Source organism: Maylandia zebra, linkage group LG10 (genome assembly GCF_041146795.1).
Source record: "Maylandia zebra isolate NMK-2024a linkage group LG10, Mzebra_GT3a, whole genome shotgun sequence".
Lineage (NCBI taxonomy): Eukaryota > Metazoa > Chordata > Actinopteri > Cichliformes > Cichlidae > Maylandia > Maylandia zebra.
Genome location: NC_135176.1, coordinates 15506952 through 15522007, shown reverse-complemented (window position 1 = coordinate 15522007; position 15056 = coordinate 15506952). Strand labels below are relative to the sequence as shown.

Sequence of the window (15056 nt, the reverse complement as noted above, 5' to 3'; positions counted from 1 at the left end):
ATAAATTATTTTCCTATGAATAAATACTTAAATAACACAACAGCTCAAATTAAAGTCCTGAAAATCTGTTTCATTTCAGCGCTAATTGTCAGTATATTCCGGGTGAAGTGAAAGCGTTACAAGGAACTGAGTATGTCAGCTGATGTGTTAAAGGATTAAAAAGTACCCTGCCGTTTTTCCCTTTTTTTCTCTTTTTTTTAAACCCCGTTTTCCTCACAGACAACTAGAGACGCCTAGATGTACTGTACATCGATGAGCCACCTCATTAACTACATAACTACAGGGTAACTAACACTGATTGCCTGTTACAATGCAGTGTTCATCTGGGATACTTTGGGTGCTGGCACTGGGTGGTGTTTTGACACTTACCAACCCACCTGGACATTGTTGCAGACCAGTCATGCATCCCATCGCAGTTACACTCCCCAGTAACAGCAGCCTCTACAAGTGGATGAAAACCAGACCACAAAAACTGCTCAACAAAGGTATTAAGCTACTTTCCCCAACAAAACAAGCCCACTGAGAATCCAGAGCACACCTGATCTATGGAGGTCCCAGGCAGCCAACAGGACCTAGAAACCAATCCACTGTTAACATCCCAGTGGTAGACTCCAGGAGAACACGTCCTACTGTATTTCAGTACCCCCAATGCATGACAACTAATGTGACCAGATCCAAATAAACGTAGGACCAAATAAATGTGGGACAAAGTGCAGTGACTATAAGGGAGAATGACATGGACATGTTACTCGTACTGAGCAATGGGTTAAAAATGTGCTATATCTGACTCAAACACACACACAATATGTAAGCTAAAGCTTGAGAATCAACCACTCCGTATCGCCATATAACCCCAACAGACCACTTCAGTCACAGAATGCTGGCTTACTCATGGTTCCTTGGGCATTTGAAAGTAGAAAGGGAGGCAGAGTCTTTGGCTTTCAAGCCTCTCTTCTATGGAACCAGCTCCCAGTTTGGATTCGGGAGATTTTGTTACCCTGCAATAGGTTTATGGTTCTGGGGGCTTTCCATGATACACAGAGTGTTTCTTCTTCACTCATCTTTTTTCGCTCTCCTTGTATTTGTACACTACTCTGCATCATTAAATATTAATACTTTCTGTCTCTCTCCCACAGCCTGTCTTTGTCCTGTCTCCCTCCAGTCATTCACACACACACACAGGGTCAGTTCAAGTGGCTGCCCCTCCGTGAACTTGGTTCTGCTGGAGGTTTCTTCCTGTAAAAGGAGAGCTTTTCCTTCCCACTGTCGCCAAGTGCTAATTGTTGGGGTTTTCTATGTGTTATTGTAGGGTTCTTACCTTACAGTATAAAGCACCTTGAGGAGGTTGTTCTTGTGATCTGGCGGTATATCAATAAAATTGAATTGACTGTGAAGCACAAATATGCTGTATTTATTTAAATTTCTTTCTCTCTCTTTTTTTTTAGTATACACACTTCTGTAGTCCCCCTTAATCTGGACATAACTGTTGAAAGTGTCATCTATTTCACATGCTATCCGATGGTTAAGTGATGACGTGACAAATCCTACTTCCGGGCCTAAAGTAGTCTGCGTTTAATATGGCTTTTGTGTTGTTAACATGTTTAATGTTTTGTATTTTCTTCTATTTAATCTCAAAAAGCTCCTAAAACAGTCAGTGATCACTGTTGACCTCCCTCGGCTTTTATTACCGCTAATCATTTATTTAAGCTCAGTTTTTAAAACCTTAGAATGTAACTGCAGCCCAGCCCATGCAGCAGTATATGAATGACTAACCTCGTATTGTGGATGGATTATCTCAGTTGTTCTCCTGGCTGAAGTTTGGTCCTTTTACAGCATCCTGCCATGCGATTACATTTGTTCCTGACCACCGAGAACACTCACGTTAACTTTTATCGAGTGGGAAAAAAGTTAGCTTGTTTATATTATGCTAACATAGCTGTGTTGCTAGCGGTCACATAGCACATCATTATATACCAGCTAGCCCAACTTCAGTAACCCTACAAACGTCACTGCTGTTTAGCTTTCTGTCTTCATTTATGTTGGAAGTGATAGCAGAGCTGTACGTTTTCATTTGTTTCCAAAACCCGGCAGTCAGGACATGCTATATTGTATTTAGATAGAAGCTAGCGAGCTAACTCCCTGCTAACTTCTAACTCCGTTAAATGTCATAAATTCCGTTTTCATGGATGCCTGGATGTTAAACTCAATTGTTACACCTGGTAGAGCAGAACGCTGATCATTTTATTAAAGATGAAAGACTTTAGACAGTTTTTCAACGCTTAGTAATGCCATAGTTAACGTTTGATATATGGACCTGCAGCAGAGTTTAGGTCCAGACACGGCTAGTGACGTCAGACTGAACAAGGAGACGACTAAGCTCCAGTTACATCAGTGCAAGTAAACAAACAATATATATAAGAAGAGTAAGAAAATAAATATACACTTTAGGACTAGGGATAAAGGGATCAATAACAATTTAAAATTTACAGTTTGATGATTTAAAGTCTCACACACAACCGAAAGGGGAGGAGGGGGCGGCTGCTTCCAAATAGAGCGCATTTCATTCATAATGATGTAAATCCAAGCCCATTATGTATTCATGATTTGAATCCTGGGTTGTGTGAAATCTCAGAAATGCACCCTAGACAAAGTGAATCTGTGAAAGGTGTGTTAGATCATGTTGTGGTGATCCTTGGGTTGAGGGATGGGTGTTCATACTGCAGTGCAAAATTAAAACCAATGGAAGATGGACAAGAAAAGTTCAAAGCCATCAGGTCCTCAGTTTAGAAAAAAGAGAAAAGAAGAGGAGGAGAAACGAGCAAAAGATACAGGTAAGCAGATGTGTCATTGGATAATGGCAGGTCATCCTGAAACAATCAGAATCAAAATACTTTATTAATCCCTAAGGAAATTATGTGGATTACAGTTGCTCCAAGAAGAAATGGTAAAAATAGTAACAGTAACGGACTAAACTCCAAACAATACATTATATTACAGATTTTAATATTAATTAGTCATTGTCAATTGTTGATTTGTTCTGTTCTCATTGTATGACGAATTATGATGGCTGTTTGGTAGCCGTTTGCATACTATGCATACTCTCTCTCTCTCTTCATATGTGTGTGTGTGTGTGTGTACAACAGCTTTATGTTAATGTACAAATATGTTTATGTGGTTTCCATGGTTTTTGCATCTTCTTTAAGTGCGCGTCATTCCATCTCGGATTTGGACAAGACTGGTAAGCTCTCAACTTGCTCTCCGTCTGATATGATCAGGGTTTTTTGTGTGTTTTCTTGAGGTTTTGCGACGCTGCGTGTTAAAGGCCTAGCAGCCGTCATTTAGCCAATGTGAGCCACTCTGTAAGAGCAGGTGGGAGGGGACAGCTGCTTCTGTTGTAAACGTGCTTCCGACTTGGAAATTTCCTCGGTCGAGTGGGTTATCTGGCATTTCCCCTCTTGAGTTTTCTAAACACTAATTTTTGTCGATATTTTAAGTTTGTTAGTTGGACAGAGTTAAATTAGATGTCGAAAGTTACTCTTGTCTACTGGTGTTTGTTATTTAAAAGGAATCTGACAAGATGATTCAAATAAAAACAAACGGTCAAAAACTAATATTTGGCTCTCACTTATGCTAGTCTGTTTTTGAATGTAAACAAATCATCCAATCTAACACAATTTCTGATACTTGTTTGCTGAAAGTTTAGGCGATGGTATGAGGGCAGTGTTTAATATAGCGTTATTTAACTATAAGCTATAAGAGACTTAGAGCTTTTTATTGTCATTGTGCAGTTTTTTGCACAGCGAAATTGGGTATAATCTGTTAATGTGGCTTTTGTATTTAGTTGTTGTTGTCCAAACTCACTGTACTGCTACCTAACCAGTGTAGGATTGATGTAGTATTTAAGTTTTCTTTCCCTTTCCCTTTTTCCAAAATAACAATGAGTTGTTGTTGTTTTTTTTGTTTTGTTTTGTTTTCAGTTCATAAACGTATGTGTCTATGTTCCCAATGCAGCTATGAACAATGACCATAGTTGACAGATCTTCAGAAAAGTCTGACCACGAGTCAGCCGGACTCGGACCTGGAGCTGCTGTGTACAACAGTACACCCTCCTCTGAGGACCAGCCCAAGGACCAAGGGGCTGGTCCTCAGAGTACACCCTCCTCTGAGGACCAGCCCAAGGACCAAGGGGCTGGTCCTCAGAGTACACCCTCCTCTGAGGACCAGCCCAAGGACCAAGGTCAGAGCAAAGCCTGGCTTTTTTTCAAAATGTCTTTTTAAGCTGTTTGAAGATTTTTATTGTCAGACAGAATAGTTTTCCAACCAGTTTTAGCAAATATGGAACCACACTTTTTAGCCATTATTTACCCATATTTGTCAGAATTGGTTTTAGTAACGTACAGCTAATCTTTTTGCTTCTGCTTTCACACAAGTTTGACAACTGCTTTTGTGGGTGTTGTGTTGCTGCTTCCCTTCTCCGTTCATTCATCCAGTTATGTAATGCATCCAGCTTTGCATGATCAGTCACTTCAGCTCGTGATGCAATTGCTGTTTTTATATAAAGACCGGCAGCCCAACTTGTTTAGCAGAAACAAAGGAGAAGGCAAATTGTCCTATCTTTCTTCCTGAGGCTGTTTAGGAGTTTTTCACAGTGGCCAGAATCACATTATATAACTGTTAATAGTTGTAGCTATTACTGTGATGTCCTGACATGACTTTGCCATGTGCCAGTGTGTGGTTGTATAAGTAAGGTGGCATTAAATTATCTCCTTTTTAAAATGTATTGAAACAGATTTTTAGTAATAATTGTGGCTCTGTGTGTCAGTGATCAACAGTGGCGATGGAATTGACTTGCCCCAGAAGGTGCTGTTCTCACCAGATCGGCTCAGCCTAAATTGGGCCCAGGTTCACCTCATTGGTGCAGGCCTCCAGAACATGGGGAACACCTGCTTCCTCAACTCAGCCCTGCAGTGTCTCAGCTACACCCCTCCTTTAGCAAACTACATGCTGACGCGGGAGCACTCCAAAACATGTAAGTTTATTTCACCAACAGTGGTGTTACGCAGTCCTGCGCTGATTCTCACATTGTATCACTCCTTACTCACTCAGTATTTTGTCTCTGTCTCTGCTGCAGGTCATGAGCCAGGGTTCTGTATGATGTGTACCATGCAAAACCACATCATTCAGGTTTTTACCAACTCTGGGAATGTCATTAAGCCCATTGGTGTACTCAATGAGCTTGGGTGTAAGTGGATGACTGTTGTTGCTGTGCTCTGTGCAAAGTGTTTACCTATATTTTAATGATAGGAGGCGCTGTGTGACTGTTTACCTTTTGTAATTTTGGAGGGAAATAATCTGGAGGGATTTTGAATTCTGTTTTTAAATAAGTGTAAACTTGCATTTAACTGTGGTATCCTTTACAATAATTCACCTCCTGCTTTGTTTTTTGGTTCTGTTTTTCCTCGTTCCCCTCACACAGGGATTGCAAACCACTTCCGCTATGGAAGCCAGGAAGATGCTCATGAATTCCTGCGGTGCACAGTGGATGCTATGCAAAGGTCCTGCTTACCTGGAACCAAGTGAGTGTCATTTTACATTGCATGCATTCTAAACAAGTTAAACACACAAAAATATTTTTACTTGGGCTTGACAGTGTTTGCACTTTATTATGTAGTAAGATCCATAATTAGCTACGTAGAGGTAACACCGTGACAGTAGGAGAATATGAAATAAATCCTTTATCCTGTTTTTCAGGAAGTGCAGTTTATACTAGTTCCTTTTAACTATTAATGCTTCAATTGCTGAGAGTATTTTTCAGAAATGCAGATTCCTCAGTCTCTTGCCTGACTGACACCTCAGTTTACATACTAGGCAAGCCACTTGATATAATACCTCATTATTATATCAAGTTTTTTAATGAACTTGACTGCTCCAACACAGAAAGTATTCTTACACTGGGTGTGGTAGCTTGTTTTGGTAACAGGGCTTGAAAAGATCAGAAGCGGCTTAAACGTGTAGTAAAACAGGTGTCTGGGATTATGGCAGAGAGCTGCCAGACTTAGTGTCTAGTATAGATTTCTTCTGAGGCAACAGGGTAAGCAGTGTGAGCAGGAGCACTCAACCCCTCAGGTCATCTCTTATTCACCCTAATGGCATTAGTGCTATTATTGCAGCAGCAAAATTCAGAAAATCCAGGTTTTTCTATGTGTTACTATAGAGCTTCGAAGTCTATGTGCACATTTAACCAAAACTACACGTTTAACAGATGCACTGGGCTGAGTGTTGTGCTTCTTGTTAGACTCCTAAAAATAATTTATTAATTCATTTCTTTTTTTAAGAACCTAAAGTGTCAATTCTCATCAAATCAATTCTTCCCGTGTAGCAGCAGATGGCCTCTTAAGTAATTAATCGTGCTCCAATTCCTCCTATTGTCTTTTCTGCTACTTGAATACTGTAAAGTGATTGTCTGGTTCCAAAATGCTAAAAAATAAATGGTCAGTCAGTTAATTGTTGCACTGTCCTTATTAGTTAACTTTTGTGCTTTATCTTTTTATTATAGATTGGACAGGCAAACGCAGGCAACCTCTTTCATCCATCAAGTGTTTGGCGGGTACCTAAGATCCAGAGGTAAGTCACTGTTTTTTAAGGTTTGATTTATTTTTCTTTTATTTGTCTTTTTATGTCTTACAGCTTGTGTGATACTCATAGCACTGATTTCTGTTTCAGTTAAATGTTTAAACTGCAAAGCTGTCTCAGATACATTTGACCCTTTTCTGGATGTCACTCTGGAAATTAAGGTAATTGGACAACATTCAAAGTGACGTTGCTACTATGTATTCTCTGCATTATGGAGTGTGAGGTTTTTCCTCTCTCTCTCTGTTCATATAGACTGCTCCAAATGTCTCCAAAGCTCTGGAGCAGTTTGTCAAGCCAGAACAGCTGGGTGGTGAAAATGCTTATAAATGCACCAAGTAAGTCAAAGAGATGCCAAACCATGATGAGTTTTAGTGTTTAGGTGTGATTTTTGTCAACAAGCTGAATGTTTGTTTCCTTCAGGTGCAACAAAATGGTAACGGCCTCAAAAAGATTTACAATCCATCGCAGCGCCAATGTGCTCACCATCTCACTCAAACGCTTTGCAGACTTCAGTGGAGGCAAAATCACAAAGGCAAATGGCCAATAGTGTCTGCTTAAGTCATAAAGATACATGACAGATGCTTTGTTTTATTATAAAACAGGATATTTGCATGTAATGTTTGAATTTTTTTGTTTGGTGGTCATCAGGATGTGAAGTATTTGGAGCATCTGGATCTGCGGCCCTTCATGTCGCAGTCCCACGGGGAGCCCCAGCTCTACAGGCTGTATGCTGTGCTGGTTCACTCTGGATTGAGTTGTCATACTGGACACTATTTCTGCTATATTAAGGTACTGGCTGTGCCCGAATCTGTTTGAATGCTGCTGTTGCGTAGTACAAACAAACAAACACCATAAACAACACATTTCAGCAGAAAACTACTTTGTATGCATTGAAAGAAAGAAAAAAAAGACCCCTATATAACCATAAGATTCTTCTTTTTAGCTCAAATTCAATTCAGAAACTGAATCTGCTGTGTCACATCTCTCTCATTCTGTCTCACAGGCCAGCAATGAGCAGTGGTTTCAGATGAATGACTCGTCCGTGTCAGTCAGTGACATTAGCACTGTTCTCAACCAGCAGGCCTATGTCCTCTTCTACATCAAGTGAGTAAACATCGGTATTTTTAAACATTCTAGGCTTATTCCTTCAGTAGAACTTTTCCCATCATTATTTAATAATGTAGACATGTTTATTCTCACTTTTCTTGTAGAAAATGTATTATTATAACCTAATGTTATAATGTTGATGCTTTGTCATGGTTAATATTCTTTTTTCCATGTCATCAGGTGCACAGATGTGGGAAAAACTGGGGACTACAGCCACTTGAACCATAACGCTGGCATATCTGGTCAGGCATCTCCCCAGCCGGTGGTGAGCCCACGCACCATCGCCACCATGCCTCACAACAGTGTTGGCTTCATAGGTCCCCAGCTGCCACCACACATGAACAAGGTACTTCCTCACCTGAGGGTACTGATAATGTTGTTGTTTTTGTTAAACCCAGTGTTTCATGCAAAATACATTTGTACCTTTCAATTGTGTCTGTTTGAAAAGAATGAAATGATATCATATATTCCTTATTGGCCTACATTTGTACAAAATTCCAAATTATATACACAAAGTCATAGAAATCACTGCTCCAATTGGTCATCATGATTTTAATATTCTCTTTTTCCATAACAATGAAATACGCCTTGGACAAATATGACACGTCAATATTTCATTAGTGTTGTCACATCACATCCTGTAAGCATCGTCTGTCTGTGTCCTTTCTCTGGAAATTAATATTTCCAGCCAATATAGGCAATCCATCAACATGGCTGGAGAGTTGGTAGTTATATGCAGTCTGTATAAGTGTGGTTAATCCAATGAAGATTTGTAAGGAGATGGCAGTTACTGTGAATTTACAGCAGTTACACAGTGATTAGTAATAAACAGAGCCAGTGAGAGTGAGTGGATATAAGAAAGTCAGTGACTCAGGTGTGTCGATTGGTTCTGTTTGTGAGACTGGAGGAGACGTAGAAATCTTTTGTTTTAAATCTTAGTTAGGAAGATTCCTGTTTGAAAACAAGCACTTTTTGTGAGAAATACAAGAAGTACATCTGCAGAAAGCACACAGTTACATTCTGTCCATCATGTGGACAAAATCGAAAATGTTGAGCATTGAAAAACTGAGAACGTTGGGCAAGTTCAAAATACGTGTTTGTAAGAACGAAAAACCAAATTGTTCCTAAAATAGTTATGGAAAGTCACTGTTGTATGTCTGTGTTCTACATGTTTATCTGATGGAAAATAAAGGTGCTATTGTTTTATTGCAGTTTCTTGACAATTCTGAGTGGATTTACACAGTATGGGTCAAAATGACCCGCAACAAAATCAATGTCACTTTTTTGTTTTTCAACATAATACAAGGGTTAATTTCCAAAACTTCCATATGATCTTCAATTTGTAGCAGATCCACTATCACACAGCAGCTGGAGCAGTTTCAAATGGAGGTCAGTCCACTGCTGCCACCTGTGGCCAAGTACCAAGCCTACCATAGCCTACTACTAGATTAACTTGCTATGATGACATTGAGTAGAGGCTGAGTGGCTGCACTTACCCCTGGTACATCCAAATCTACCCACAAACATGTTGAAAGATGCAATGGCAGCAATGTGGCTTGTCAACACTGAAAACAATCAGTAAGCAAAGACAACAGGGATCACTTTTTTCTGTTTATTTAACATGCACAACATTTGTAGTCGCCTTCTGCACAGGGGAAGTCCACACACACTGTGTGGTACCACTTTCCACAGAAGGTGCATTCAATCTACAAGACTGAATGAGAAAGTCAGGGTCATTGTCTGACTGTTTATTACTAATCACTGTGTAACTGCTGTACATTCACAGTAACTGCCATCTCCTTACAAATGTTTATTAGATTAACCACACTTATACAGACTGTATATAACAACCAACTCTAAAATGTTTGTGCATGAAACGAATTCAGACGTGCTGCAGATGTGTGTCACAAGTTGATCTGGCTGTAGGCTGTGGCACTTGGCCAGTGGTGGCACTGGTTGACTCGAGTCCATGTTAGTGCACACAAAGTAAACTGCTCGCTTTAGTTGTGAAGCAAAAACGCTGAATTCGGAGAAACAAACCGTGTGAGGGGAACGATAACGACAACAAGAGTCTCCCGATCGTTTACTCTTGTTGTCCTGTGAACAACATCGGCATGGTGTTAATTGTTTGCTGTTTTCGCGATCGCGTCGCGCATGAGGATAACCCTAGGTAAACTCGCCACATTTTTAAACATTTTGTTGTTCAACAGCATCAAGACTGACGGAGTGTGTTTGAGATAACCTCACAAGTGTCACAGATGACACATTTGGCGTTTTTTTGCTAGTCTGTAGGTAGCAGCTCCTGAAACAGAAGTCTGCCACACATCTGTTCGACTAACGCCAGTTGATCTAAACGCCAGTAGATCTGGAACACCGGCAGCCTCGCCTCTGTCAGTGCGCCTCAGGGCGGCTGTGGCTACAATTTAGCTTGCCATCACCAGTGTGTGTGAATGGGTGGATGACTGAACGTGTAAAGTGCTTTGGGGTCCTTAGGGACTAAGTAAAGCGCTATACAAATACAGGCCATTTACTTAATGCTGAAATCTAATCTATTGTATTAAATGGGTATGCTTATAGTTTGGGTAATTTTGTTATGTCAACAAGTTCTGTTTTAAAACTTAATCTCTTGTTGACTGTTCAGATTGCTGAGGTGATTGATGATCGACCTGAGGAAGTGAAACAGATGGAAGTTTTTAGGACCAGCAACAGATGGAAAGCAATTGGAGGTAAATAAGAAGTCACAGAAGTAGGGGGGGATTTGTGCAATATTAAGTTAAGACTGTTGTTTACTATAGTTTTACTTCCTCTCCTAAAAGTGGATCAAAATGATGACACAGAGGAAGGAAATGGAAAAGAACATCAAAATACAGAGGCTGGCTCATTAAGCAGAGGTCTACATGACTCACCCGAGTTGTCTTCAAAGAGAAGAGGACAGGATTCTCCTGTCAAAAAGACCCGGCATGACTCTCCAGACATCTCTCCACCAAAGAGAAGTCGGAAGTACTCTCCGGATGTCTCTCCTCACAGGACAAGACGTCACGACTCTCCTGATGTCTCTCCTCCCAGGAGAAGACGTCATGACTCTCCAGATGTCTCTCCTCCCAGGACTAGACCTCACGACTCTCCAGATGTCTCTCCTCCCAGGAGAAGACGTCATGACTCTCCAGATGTCTCTCCTCCCAGGACTAGACCTCACGACTCTCCAGATGTCTCTCCTCCCAGGAGAAGACGTCATGACTCTCCAGATGTCTCTCCTCCCAGGACTAGACCTCATGACTCTCCAGATGTCTCTCCTCCCAGGACTAGACCTCACGACTCTCCAGATGTCTCTCCTCCCAGGACTAGACCTCACGACTCTCCAGATGTCTCTCCTCCCAAGAGAAGACGTCACGACTCTCCTGTTGTCTCTCCTCCCAAGAGAAGACGTCACGACTCTCCAGATGTCTCTCCTCCCAGGAGAAGACGTCACGACTCTCCTGATGTCTCTCCTCACAGGACTAGACCTCACGACTCTCCAGATGTCTCTCCTCCCAGGACTAGACCTCACGACTCTCCAGATGTCTCTCCTCCCAAGAGAAGACGTCACGACTCTCCTGTTGTCTCTCCTCCCAAGAGAAGACGTCACGACTCTCCAGATGTCTCTCCTCCCAGGAGAAGACGTCACGACTCTCCTGATGTCTCTCCTCACAGGACTAGACCTCACGACTCTCCAGATGTCTCTCCTCCCAGGAGAAGACGTCATGACTCTCCAGATGTCTCTCCTCCCAGGACTAGACATCACAACTCTCCAGATGTCTCTCCTCCCAAGAGAAGACGTCACGACTCTCCTGATGTCTCTCCTCCCAGGAGAAGACGTCATGACTCTCCAGATGTCTCTCCTCCCAGGAGAAGACGCCATGACTCCCCAGACTTGTCACCACCAAGACAGTGTTCAGGAAAGTCAGAAAAAATGCAAAGTAAAGGTGAGTGATCCATTTAAATTGTAAAGTGGAATCTGGTGTGGCATATGAATAAAAGTAAAAAGCAGAGACCCATTTAACATGAGTTTTGAATTGAAATTTATTTTAAAGACATAGCTTGATCTAATAATAAATCTTTAATTTTTGTCCAAAAGGCATTACAAAATGAAAATTAACAAATTAACTGTGTCTTTGTCAGATTCAGCCTCCAACAAAAGCAAGCTCAGCTCATCCTTGTTAAGTAAAAAACGCTCACCGGATCCTCATCGGTCAGCGGTGGCTAAGAAGGGTCAGAATAGACATGATTCAGACTCGGATCCGTCTCCCCCGAGGAAAAGGCCCCTGAAGGGAAACGCCTCAGACTCCGACCAATCTCCCCCAAGGAGGCCCTCAAAAACTAAACGGGGCTCAGACTCTGACCAGTCTCCACCCAGGGGGCAGCCACCGAGTGGAAGGGACTCGGATGGAGATTTGTCACCACCTCGTAGGCCAGGCCAGTCACAGGTAAGCAGACTGTGTTGGAACAAAGATTAATGTCAAATCTGATTTCACTCAAATGTTATATTTTTCAATTGTCTTTTTTTTTTTTATAACCAGGGCCAAAGGATGCTATCTGGTGGAAAGGCAGGCCTGGTTTCTGTGGACATTTTAAGGAAAGAGCAAAAGGAGAACAGACGCAGAGAAAAACACAATCAGCCACTTGAAGGTTTCATCAACTTTTCTCTCTTAAGATTTTTTTACACCCATTGATTGAAGAGCTTCATACAGCTTTGCATCTCATTTCAGCTTATCATCTATATTGTCGTATTTTATTTAGTCCTAAAATTAAATAATGAAGTTTCTACATACTTACCCATTCATCCCCTTTGACCAGATGAATCGCGTAAGGCTCAGACGATTTTCAGAGACAAAAGTGGCAAAAGGAGGGATCTGGATTCAGAGAGAAATGAACAGAAAAAGAAAGCTGGTGAAAAAGCGGCAACAGACGAGAAATACGCTCAGTGGGGAAAACGGTAAATGTGCATGATCATTTCAAATATCACAGTTTATGTGATTATATCCACATAAAAAATTATAAAAGTGGTTCAATGGTTTATGTTAAAATGTATGTATAGGTTGGCACAGATCCAGATGCATCACCAGAAACTTAAGGAAGCGCTGCGCGAAGCCCTTAAGCCACTTGAGGATCTTGACCGCATGTTGAGAGAACAGGAAAGAGAAGGCGATCCTATGGCTGCAATGCGCAGGCGTAAAAAGGACCGTGGCACAAAAACACAAGATATTTAACTCAAAGAGAAGAGGACAGGATTCTCCTGTCAAAAAGACCCGGCATGACTCTCCAGACATCTCTCCACCAAAGAGAAGTCGGAAGTACTCTCCGGATGACTCTCCTCACAGGACAAGACGTCACGACTCTCCTGATGTCTCTCCTCCCAGGACTAGACCTCACGACTCTCCAGATGTCTCTCCTCCCAGGAGAAGACGTCATGACTCTCCAGATGTCTCTCCTCCCAGGACTAGACCTCACGACTCTCCAGATGTCTCTCCTCCCAGGAGAAGACGTCATGACTCTCCTGATGTCTCTCCTCCCAGGACTAGACCTCACGACTCTCCAGATGTCTCTCCTCCCAGGAGAAGACGTCATGACTCTCCAGATGTCTCTCCTCCCAGGACTAGACCTCACGACTCTCCAGATGTCTCTCCTCCCAGGAGAAGACGTCATGACTCTCCAGATGTCTCTCCTCCCAGGACTAGACCTCATGACTCTCCAGATGTCTCTCCTCCCAAGAGAAGACGTCACGACTCTCCTGTTGTCTCTCCTCCCAAGAGAAGACGTCATGACTCTCCAGATGTCTCTCCTCACAGGACTAGACCTCACGACTCTCCAGATGTCTCTCCTCCCAGGAGAAGACGTCACGACTCTCCTGATGTCTCTCCTCACAGGACTAGACCTCACGACTCTCCAGATGTCTCTCCTCCCAGGAGAAGACGTCATGACTCTCCAGATGTCTCTCCTCCCAGGACTAGACATCACAACTCTCCAGATGTCTCTCCTCCCAAGAGAAGACGTCACGACTCTCCTGATGTCTCTCCTCCCAGGAGAAGACGTCATGACTCTCCAGATGTCTCTCCTCCCAAGAGAAGACGTCACGACTCTCCAGATGTCTCTCCTCCCAGGAGAAGACGCCATGACTCCCCAGACTTGTCACCACCAAGACAGTGTTCAGGAAAGTCAGAAAAAATGCAAAGTAAAGGTGAGTGATCCATTTAAATTGTAAAGTGGAATCTGGTGTGGCATATGAATAAAAGTAAAAAGCAGAGACCCATTTAACATGAGTTTTGAATTGAAATTTATTTTAAAGACATAGCTTGATCTAATAATAAATCTTTAATTTTTGTCCAAAAGGCATTACAAAATGAAAATTAACAAATTAACTGTGTCTTTGTCAGATTCAGCCTCCAACAAAAGCAAGCTCAGCTCATCCTTGTTAAGTAAAAAACGCTCACCGGATCCTCATCGGTCAGCGGTGGCTAAGAAGGGTCAGAATAGACATGATTCAGACTCGGATCCGTCTCCCCCGAGGAAAAGGCCCCTGAAGGGAAACGCCTCAGACTCCGACCAATCTCCCCCAAGGAGGCCCTCAAAAACTAAACGGGGCTCAGACTCTGACCAGTCTCCACCCAGGGGGCAGCCACCGAGTGGAAGGGACTCGGATGGAGATTTGTCACCACCTCGTAGGCCAGGCCAGTCACAGGTAAGCAGACTGTGTTGGAACAAAGATTAATGTCAAATCCGATTTCACTCAAATGTTATATTTTTCAATTGTCTTTTTTTTTTTTATAACCAGGGCCAAAGGATGCTATCTGGTGGAAAGGCAGGCCTGGTTTCTGTGGACATTTTAAGGAAAGAGCAAAAGGAGAACAGACGCAGAGAAAAACACAATCAGCCACTTGAAGGTTTCATCAACTTTTCTCTCTTAAGATTTTTTTACACCCATTGATTGAAGAGCTTCATACAGCTTTGCATCTCATTTCAGCTTATCATCTATATTGTCGTATTTTATTTAGTCCTAAAATTAAATAATGAAGTTTCTACATACTTACCCATTCATCCCCTTTGACCAGATGAATCGCGTAAGGCTCAGACGATTTTCAGAGACAAAAGTGGCAAAAGGAGGGATCTGGATTCAGAGAGAAATGAACAGAAAAAGAAAGCTGGTGAAAAAGCGGCAAGAGATGAGAAATACGCTCAGTGGGGAAAAGGGTAAATGTGCATGATCATTTCAAATATCACAGTTTATGTGATTATATCCACATAAAAAATTATAAAAGTGGTTCAATGGTTTATGTTAAAAT

The 15056-nt window shown here is 41.9% G+C and overlaps 2 protein-coding genes across 2 annotated transcripts; both read left to right on the top strand.

Moving 5' to 3' along the window:
• Nucleotides 1-4011: 4011 nt before the first annotated feature.
• LOC112435439 (uncharacterized) lies at nt 4012-13180 on the top strand. The gene is made up of 17 exons (XM_076889159.1): nt 4012-4237; nt 4823-5029; nt 5132-5242; nt 5477-5576; nt 6557-6624; nt 6724-6794; nt 6886-6968; nt 7054-7165; nt 7282-7422; nt 7637-7737; nt 7921-8086; nt 10382-10466; nt 10557-11702; nt 11899-12203; nt 12297-12405; nt 12574-12712; nt 12815-13180. Exons 1-17 carry the CDS (start codon nt 4021-4023, stop codon nt 12984-12986), a joined length of 3333 nt encoding a protein of 1110 aa, XP_076745274.1. The 5' UTR covers nt 4012-4020; the 3' UTR covers nt 12987-13180.
• LOC112435413 (uncharacterized) lies at nt 13036-14968 on the top strand (the record flags this gene model as incomplete). Its single annotated transcript, XM_076888834.1, has 4 exons — nt 13036-13954; nt 14151-14455; nt 14549-14657; nt 14826-14968. Coding segments are annotated over 4 exons (1476 nt in total), but the record flags the coding sequence as incomplete, so codon positions are not given.
• Between the last annotated feature and the right edge of the window lie 88 nt (nt 14969-15056).

Excerpts from the sequence above, each read along its gene's own strand:
- LOC112435439 (XM_076889159.1), top strand. The coding sequence starts at position 4,021 with ATGACCATAGTTGACAGATCTTCAGAAAAGTCTGACCACGAGTCAGCC. Across the intron at positions 11,703-11,898 it reads AGAAAAAATGCAAAGTAAAG|ATTCAGCCTCCAACAAAAGC; the intron begins GTGAGTGATCCA and ends TGTCTTTGTCAG. Across the intron at positions 12,406-12,573 it reads ACACAATCAGCCACTTGAAG|ATGAATCGCGTAAGGCTCAG; the intron begins GTTTCATCAACT and ends CCCTTTGACCAG.